The following is an 8,972-nucleotide window of genomic DNA, read 5'->3' on the forward strand; positions in this document are numbered from 1 at the left end:
AGTTTTCTATCTAGGGATCCAATTAACTTGTGATAATTTTTAATTTAATTACAAAATTCTGGATCTTAATAGGTTCTCTTGTCCCGAATAAGTTCGTTTCAAATCAACTTCTGATAATACTTTTAGTGAGCATAAATCATCCCTCGAAAAAATATTAAAGAATACAGTATATGTAATCTCAGTCCCTCCTTTTACCAACACCGTCCGACTACATGCATGTCTTATAAATTCCATTCGGGACAGATTTCATACTAGTAGTATTTCCTTTACAAAAATCATAATACTTTATTAATTATCCCACGGTTGGTTACTCGTTACTCACATTACGTGTACGATTTCTCGTAGTATTATAGATAATAGATTCCAAGTTATTTATAAGACAACTCACACGTGGTTTCGCGCTATCAAGAAGTGCAAAAAAATTTGAAAGCCTTTTTTCAATAAAAAAAGAAGTGCAAAAAAATATGAATATTAATTTAAGAGGATAAAATAATAAACAAACTTAACAAAGTTATTTATTGAAAAAAAAAAAACTTAACAAAGTCGTCGTCTTTTTATTTTAAACAAAACTAAGACCTTTACCCAAGGAAAAAAACATAAATCAGACACAATCAAATAGAGGTGTCATTGACCTTTAACGTAGACTACTATGCTCTCTCTCCCTTTTCTTCTCATTCAATACATTCTCTATATTATTATAAACATGTGGAATTCTGCGTATATACCAAATCGCTTTATATACCAAATCGCTAAAGCGATTTAAGAGAATTTAAACAATGATGCCCCATGGTTGAGAAAAGATTAATGTTTGATTAGACGGTAATTGCTAATTAGAATATTATATTCAGTCACCAGCTTTTCAAAGATACCGAAGTTACGTATATTATCTATATATTCACCAGAAGAATGTTACAGAAAGCTAGGTTATGATCATTGTTCAAAATAAATAATCAAAAGAGAGACAATACAAATGATCAAACTATTGGACTAAGATAACAAAGTCTCAAAAAGGCTACAACTTGAGAGATTTGTAGCCTTCTTGTATTCCTTATAAAACACTATTAACATCCAAGACTACAAAAATTTCTGGATCATATTTCCTAAACTGATATTTAAATTAACTGTCATATGGTTCACCCGTCATGCATAGACTGTTGAAGTAAACACTGAAATATTTTTCCTAATATATAAACGGAAGTAGTTAAAAAGAATGGTTTTTCCTAAGGTTGTAACTAATATAAATACTGATTATTTGTATGCCAAATCGACTATTTATTAAAATTAACGCGCTTTCGCTTTAGACTATATAATAAAATTTACAACACAAACAATAAAAGAGAACAAATTCAAGGTATTGTGATATAAGTTTCATTCAGTGATAAAAAAATAAGGAAAAGTGGGATAAAAAAAATGAAAACAATACATTTAATGAGTGTGGCAGTTGACAAATAGCTCCAAGAGAAATTGAATGAGTAAATTGACTGTAGAGGTCCATGATTCATGGCTTTACCAAAATCAAAACATTCAATAGTTCTCTTTGTTTGTTTGTTTATCATACCAAGACTTTATACATATATGTAAAGATAATGTAACCCAACTGGATTTGGATACCAAAACGATGAAATTCTCTTTTTTTTTTTGTTATTTGGATGTGCAAATCTCACCAAACTATAGATTTGATACCTGTTAATATTTATTTTTTTGGGGGGTCAATATTCTCATCACCCACTGATTAAGTTCAGTCATAGACTCATAGCACATGCGAGCACAAGGCAAATTCCGAGACAATAAATAAATAATATAAAAAGGGTGCAATCCATAAAACACCTAGAGAGAAGGGAGAAGAATTAGCCCTTCACACTTGAGAACAGTAAACAGAAGAACAAAAGTGAAAGATAGTAGTTTAAAAGTGTGATTTAGGAATGGATGGGCCACAAAAGTCTAATATATAAATTACAAAGACAAAGTTTAATGCATGGCTATGTGAAAAGTTTAGAGTAGTGAGTGCATAATTATTGGAAGTAGGACCAAACAACTCTTGACTTTTCATCCTTCGGGATTGGAATTTAGGTTTAATATGTTTTCTTAGCATAACCTCTTTTTGTTTCAAAAAAGCATAACCTCTTTTATTCTCTCATTCCATGTTTTTTGGCCTTCTCATCATATATCACGGAGATACGCTACAAAGTAGTAACATGTGCATCCATCTACACATTCGTATAAAATAAGTTAAATTGTAGATTATTATATGAAAGTTAATATTTAGGGTCAAATATAGGGGATTTCGCTTATCTTGTTGAAGACATAGTTGACAAACGAAAAATGTTGAAGACAATTTTTTGGCTGAATAAATTTAACTCGATGTAAATGTGGAACCTATAGAAAAGCAATTGTTTATAATTGGCTGAATAAATGTATAACTCGATGGTTGACAAAAAAAAAATATAACTCGATGAAGACGATTGTCTACAAAATTTAGCAAAAAAAAAAAAAAAACGATTGTCTATATTAAATATAATTGGCTGAATAAATTTAACTCGATGAAATTGTTTATATTGTATATAATATGTTCCATTTTCTCTCTCTCAAAGATTAAAGATAGAAAAACGAACAAAAAGATGAGTGTTTGCATCTTATTTTTTTTCTTTCTGTGAAACAGTTTCACAAAGTTAAACAAGAGGAAGAAAAAAAACGAAAAGAGAGATAATCTTTGAACATCTGAGAATGTAGCAACAAATTTTTCATCACCAACAAGAAGAAAATACTGAAAAGCAGAGCCCCACCTTCTTCACAGTTCCAGAGATTCCCTGTCCAAATATTTCAGAGTATGAATTAGGACACAGAAGAAGAATGAGCAAAAGAGTCAGGTGAAACAAAATCATTGACATGCTAGAGAATCTCAGACCAAACATTTAGTACGGGTGTCTGTCTATAGAGCAGAGAAACACCCGTTACTGTCAAATCATAGTGGCAAGGACAATGAACATTGTAGTACTCAATGGCAAGTGAGAAGGTATAAATAAAGAGAATATTCATGTAGCTGTTGTGACACTGACCGACATATGCATATACAATCCACCGAATCAAGGAGTGTGTATCTGCTTTGCAGAATCTTTAAACCAGAAGATGTTCAGACACAGGCCTAAATCTGTAGTGAGTGCTGTAATTTCACAATGCTTCTTACAGATTCATATAAGTACAACATAGTGACTAGCCACGATATCTAAGAGACAGTTTACAAGTTCAAACATTGACCAAGCATAAGAGTTTGTAAGCCTAGAAGTGGGATAACATAAATGTTCAGAGGAATGTATCTTCTGAACATATGCTATATGCATATATAATCAACCAAATAAAGGAGTGTATCTTCTTGCAGAATCTTTAAAGCAGAAGAACAGAGCTAAGTGTGTAGTGCGTGCTGTAATCACAAAGCGTCCTAAGGATTTATAAATAGCAACACCAAAGTAACTATAGCCATGATATCTGAGAAACAACTTACAAGCTACTACTGAGTAGTACTTTAAGCTAAATTGAGTGCAAAAAGAACTCTCTAGGACTAACAAAACCTGCAGAGAGTCGAGTTAACGATGGAACTAGGCTTATCCAAACTTGAGACATCACTGATTGAGATGGCTTACAAGAACAAACAAATGCAAAGAAGAACAATTCGTCAAAGAAGACTCTTTCCTCAAAACTGAATCCAATATTAGTCAAATGTTCAAATCTAAACACCAACCAATCTCATTCAATTCGGAACCAAACCTAAACCGAAAAATGGAACCACGAATATCTAATTCAATCAAATCACCAAGAAGACCCGATGAACCGGAGACTAAGACACACATTAGTGCGTTCTGTGATTCTTCATAAGGATTTAGCAAGTAACACGAAGTGACTGTAGCCTATCTGTGACACAATTTACAAGCTCACACAATAACCAAGCTTAAGGCTTTCAAAGCCTACAAGTAAGAGAACATAAATCAAACATAATATATATAGTCTAGCAAATTTGAGCTGCGTCCTGTTAATCAGCGAATCTCTTCTTCCGGCTTAGTAAAAAAGCAGAAGAACAGAGCTAAGTGTTCATTGCCTGCTGTAATCACAAAGATTCCTAAGGATTTATAACTAACAACCCCAAAGTAACTGTAGCCATAATATCTAAGACACAATTTACAAGCTCACACACTGATAGTGTTAATTACTTCCTACTTAAAGACTAATGTATTAAGCTTTTGAGTGTAACAGGAAACAAGACTAACACAACCTGCAGAGAGTCGAGTTAACGATGGAACTAGGCTTATCCAAACTTGAGATAGCTTACAAGAACAATCAAATGCAAAGAAGAACACATTTCTCAAGCATGATTGATCCAAAAAAGGCTTATGCTTGTGGTGTAAAAGAAGACTCTTTCCTCAAAACTGAATCCAATATTAGTCAAATGTTCAAATCTAAACACCAAACAATCTCATTCAATTCGCAACCAAACCTAAACCGAAAAATAGAACCGCGAATATCTAATTCAATCAAATGGAACCGGAGACTAACCGGGAAGCTGGAAGATCGAACCGAGGAGGGGCTAAGCATTAGCGGTCTTAGGGATAAGAGGAACACCGTTCCCTTGTAGCTTATTCTGTTTAGCCTTGGCTTCTTCCTCGCGGATCTTCTGCATCGCGAGCATCCTCTCCATCACGAGCTCGTACTCGCACTTCTCGTACACGTGGCGCTCGTCCTCGCACTTCCACGGGAGGAAGAACTCAGCCTGGCGACATTTGTTGAGCGGCATCAGGAGATGAGCGCACTGATCTCTGTATCCGAGCGGTACTTTGGCTGCCACCATCTCTTCCTGCGTTGCGATCATCTTCTTCGATGAACCTGGAACCTCCATTTTCCTCTCGCGATCCCTAACCTCTCTCCTTCTTTCTCTTTGGCGACTCCGATTTGCTTGACCCGGACGTAGTCAGGTTTTTTTTGTTCCGGGTCATAGTTTGAATGGGCTCAATTGATTTACTAAGCCCAAGTTTTATTCAATGGTCTTTTACATTTTTTCGACAACATTTTAAGTTATACAAAAGATGAACGAACCACTGATGGTGGATTCTGAGAACTGGTCTTTACTTAGCCAAAAAAAAAAATCATAAACTTTTAGTTTGATTTATTTTAGCATTCAATTGTTAATTTTTTTTTATTTTGATCTTGTTTTTACTAAATTGTTTTAGATATACAAAAATCAACTGTTAAATCAATTTTAGCAGTTAATTTTTCACTTATCTAAAACGATTTAGTTAAAAAAAAGATCAAATAAACTATTTAAACGGTTAAAAGTGAAAATTTAACATTTTTATGTTAAGAAAAAAAATCTTCACATTTTTGTTTTTTTTTGAACTTTTTTCTTTTTGTCATCTGAAATTTATTAAACATGAAACTAAATTTTACAAAGAAGTTCAAAGATAGGCAAAACGTAAAATAAAGAGATACAAACAGTCCACAATATACAACAAAAAGTCTAAACCAGGTAAACAAAAACCCAAAAAAGACTACGAGGACGGCCTAAACAATAGGCCCATTTGTTTATAACCCAATAGCAAATCGGGAAAGCTGAGTCGACATGATTGCTGAGATACGTGCACTAATGGAAGAAAACACATATTTAAAAAATACAATTTTTACTGACTCAACACCAACAGAGAATCTTCGCCGGAGATTCAGATCTCCTGAAAATCAGCGCATCCACAATGAAGAAATAACAGCTCAACAGAGCACCCGTTACAAAGAAAACCCAAAGCAGTTGAGAAAAGAAACAGATCTTCGTTTCCAGAAAAGAGAAGAAACGATTGCATTCAATCGATCTTAGAAAACCAAATTATCCTGAACATGTAACACGAACATTTTTAAACTTCAATTTGGTAGTTTTCTCAAACAACATATTTTTCGTTTTTTTTTCTTAATATATATTTCATATAACATGCATAACTTGTAATCGTGTGTACATATACTAATTTAACACTACAAAATTTAGAGAGTTATTGACTTGTTGGTTAGAAGATTGTAATTGATTTAACACTGCAAAAGCAAATGTGAGAAGACTGTTTGGAACTGAAAGAAACGAGTACACAAACAGTTTAAACAGACACAATTTACACAAGAAAGGAAACAAACTTTGTATGTAATGGAAGGAGAGAGAGAGAGAACAAACAACCACATTATAACTTGGACGCCTTCTTCTGCTTATACCTAGCGGCAGAGAAGAAGTAAACCGCCATGTTCACAAGGCTAAGCCCAGCCAAAAGCCAGAAGTAGTAATCAAGATGACCCGAGTTCAGATTATCCGATATCCAACCTTGTTCACCGTTCCTCGTCGTGAAATAAGTCACCAGCGTGAGGATCAACGAACTCAAGTAGTTCCCAAGAGCATTGGTCAAAAGAGCCAAAGCACTGCACAAGCTCCTCATTGCATCAGGTGACTGATCATAGAAAAACTCAAGCTGCCCTATGAAGTAGAACACTTCCGCCGCACCGAGGATGAAGTACTGTGGGATCTGCCATAACACAGATATGGGGACAGGAGCTCCAGACTCAACCAACCCGAGCTCGTTGGCTAAATGGAGCCTGATGATCTCGACAATCGCTGCAGCTGCCATACAGAGAACAGAGACGAATAAACCAACCCCCATTCTCTGTATCTCAGTGAATCCTTTGTCTACTCCAGTGAACCGTCTAGCTAAAGGGACGATGAACCTGTCGTAGAGAGGAACCCAGATGATGACGCTAGCTGTGTCAAACGTCCCGAGCGCTGCAGGGGGAAGCTGGAAAGATCCTATTTTGCAGTCCATTGCTCGGCCTTGTTGAACAAACATCGTGGACATTTGCGCGTATACAGCTGAGAAGATGATACCAGAAGCCCAGATAGGGAACATTCGTATCAGAATCTTGAGCTCTTCGACTTGAGTGACAGTACATAGTCTCCACGAGTTGGAGAAGTCCCCGGCTCTGGATTCTTCTTCTGAGATAACAGCAGCTTTGTCAAGATACCTGCATCAATAGAGACCCCATGTTAAACAAAGCAAAGCTATATATATACTCGTTAGGATAATAGATGTTTTAGAAAAAAATTTGGTTCACAAAAATAGATTTTTTGTGTTTTCTATGAAAATGTTGTAAATTTTTTAAAAAATTAATTAATTTATTGGTTAAAACTTATTGAAAATTGATAATAACAAAAAAAAAATTATATATTTATTATAGTGATTTAATGTGTTTTCTTAGTAACCCCAAGACCCTTGTCTTAGCTATCCCTGGAACAAGGGACCTCTAACACAATGGCATGGCTCCTTTCAGTTGAGCTAGTAAAGCAAAGCTATTCATTCCCAGGAAGAAGATGAAACTTACTGGCAATCATCGGTATGTTCGATTTTTCGACTTCCAGCAATAGCAGAGTTCTTGTCCTGCGTTTCATACAGAAGCATTGCGTCTTCAGGGACTGTGAGAGTCGATTTACGGAACGAGGCGACCACCACTTGGGAGATCCGAGTGATAGGGCTGCCTCCAGGCTTCTGAAACCTGTAAAGAGGCGTGCCAAAGAAGAAACTTGCAATGGCTAATCCCATGAAGACGGTTGGTATACCAAAACCTAAACCCCAGCCGCGGTTCTCTTGGATCCAGACAAGAAGACTAGAAGAGACTAGCGCTCCAATGTTGATGGAGAAGTAGAACCAGTTGAAGAAGGAAGCTTTCTTAACTCGTTCGCGCGAGTCCGTGTCATCGAACTGGTCTGCACCGAAGGATGAGACGCATGGTTTGATGCCTCCAGTGCCTAGGGCGATCAGGTAAAGCCCTCCAAAGAACATTGCGTACTGTGCTGGTGTTGCTGATGGACAGAAAGTGCCAATGCATTCCGCTGGCTTTAGTGCCGGAACTGATGCTGAGAGAGTTAGTGCAGACATGCCCTAAACCAAAAACAGAGCAAAGAAAACCAAAACTCAAACTTCAAATCAATTGTGTGATAAGACACAACCATTGAAAAGGTGCTTACGATGAAGTAAATGCCGGAGAAACAAGCGATGGTCCAGTATCTGCCCCAGTAAGCATCGGCTAAGACAGCACCAATGAGAGGGGTGAGATAACAAGTCCCCTGCCATGTGGTGACGTTTCTAGCAGCGGAAACGTTTCCTTGGTGGAGTTTAGTGGTGAGGTAAGTGATAAGATTCCCAGCAATACCATAGTAAGCTAGCCTCTCGCAGCATTCATTACCTACACATTAAAAACATCATCCTCATAAGGTTAAGATACATAAGGAATAGGATTGATATGAAACAAAATGTACCTAAAATGAAAGGACAAGCTTTCCAGTTGCCTGTCTTCTCCTTAAGTGGTGGGTTTCCATGAAGGTCCACTGAACCATCTTGAGCATACAGTTTTGGTTCCTGGTCAAACAAAAGTCAAGATTACATCTTTTAGCCAAAGACCATTGCAGTGAACAATAATAGCATCAAAATAGTTTTAACTAAAACATAATCTGATCTGCTCTGGCAAAGTTTATACATTTGGAATCATAATCACCCTCAAGGGTTATAAATAAATACATGGAAGGGAATCAACAGCAATTACCCAGAAAAATCTCTCAACAAACAAACATGCATAAGATCATCAAACTCAAGCTCAAGTCAAGATTTTTGGAGAAATGAAAACCCTAAGAGAGAGAGCGAAAAATCAAAATCCAGATTAACCTAAATTCAATCGATTAGAAACAACCCCTAAGAGCGAAATTGATGATCAAACCTGCGAGATTAAACCTTCTTCGATGAGAGGAGATTCTTCTTCAATGGAGCCCATCCTTCTCGCTTCGATTTAAGATTCCATCTTTACTCTTTATTTATTTGGAAGACGTGACGTGACGTGATTGTTTTCTATTTTAATTTTCCCCGCGACTTTTTTTTTAATTAATTGTGAAAATATTAAATAAAACGGATAATATA

General features: G+C 36.1%; 2 protein-coding genes across 2 annotated transcripts; both read right to left on the minus strand.

Moving 5' to 3' along the window:
* Nucleotides 1-2,531: 2,531 nt before the first annotated feature.
* On the minus strand, nt 2,532-4,965 carry LOC106369362 (NADH dehydrogenase [ubiquinone] 1 beta subcomplex subunit 7-like). The gene is made up of 2 exons (XM_013809525.3): nt 4,546-4,965; nt 2,532-2,807 (listed from the first exon to the last, which is right to left on the minus strand). The coding sequence occupies exon 1, from the start codon at nt 4,883-4,885 to the stop codon at nt 4,577-4,579; it is 309 nt and encodes a 102-aa protein (XP_013664979.2). The 5' UTR covers nt 4,886-4,965; the 3' UTR covers nt 2,532-2,807; nt 4,546-4,576.
* Nucleotides 4,966-6,073: 1,108 nt separating this feature from the next.
* On the minus strand, nt 6,074-8,972 carry LOC106369364 (protein NRT1/ PTR FAMILY 8.3-like). The gene is made up of 5 exons (XM_013809526.3): nt 8,776-8,972; nt 8,321-8,420; nt 8,030-8,247; nt 7,387-7,943; nt 6,074-7,029 (listed from the first exon to the last, which is right to left on the minus strand). The coding sequence occupies exons 1-5, from the start codon at nt 8,827-8,829 to the stop codon at nt 6,201-6,203; spliced, it is 1,758 nt and encodes a 585-aa protein (XP_013664980.2). The 5' UTR covers nt 8,830-8,972; the 3' UTR covers nt 6,074-6,200.

This window comes from Brassica napus, chromosome A6 (assembly GCF_020379485.1).
Source record: "Brassica napus cultivar Da-Ae chromosome A6, Da-Ae, whole genome shotgun sequence".
NCBI classification, from domain to species: domain Eukaryota; kingdom Viridiplantae; phylum Streptophyta; class Magnoliopsida; order Brassicales; family Brassicaceae; genus Brassica; species Brassica napus.

Coding starts and splice junctions, on each gene's coding strand:
- LOC106369362 (XM_013809525.3), bottom strand. CDS start 4,885: ATGGAGGTTCCAGGTTCATCGAAGAAGATGATCGCAACGCAGGAAGAG.
- LOC106369364 (XM_013809526.3), bottom strand. CDS start 8,829: ATGGGCTCCATTGAAGAAGAATCTCCTCTCATCGAAGAAGGTTTAATC. Junction 8,248..8,320: donor AGCTTGTCCTTTCATTTTAG/GTACATTTTGTT, acceptor TTTAATGTGTAG/GTAATGAATGCTGCGAGAGG. Junction 7,944..8,029: donor TCTCCGGCATTTACTTCATC/GTAAGCACCTTT, acceptor TTTTTGGTTTAG/GGCATGTCTGCACTAACTCT.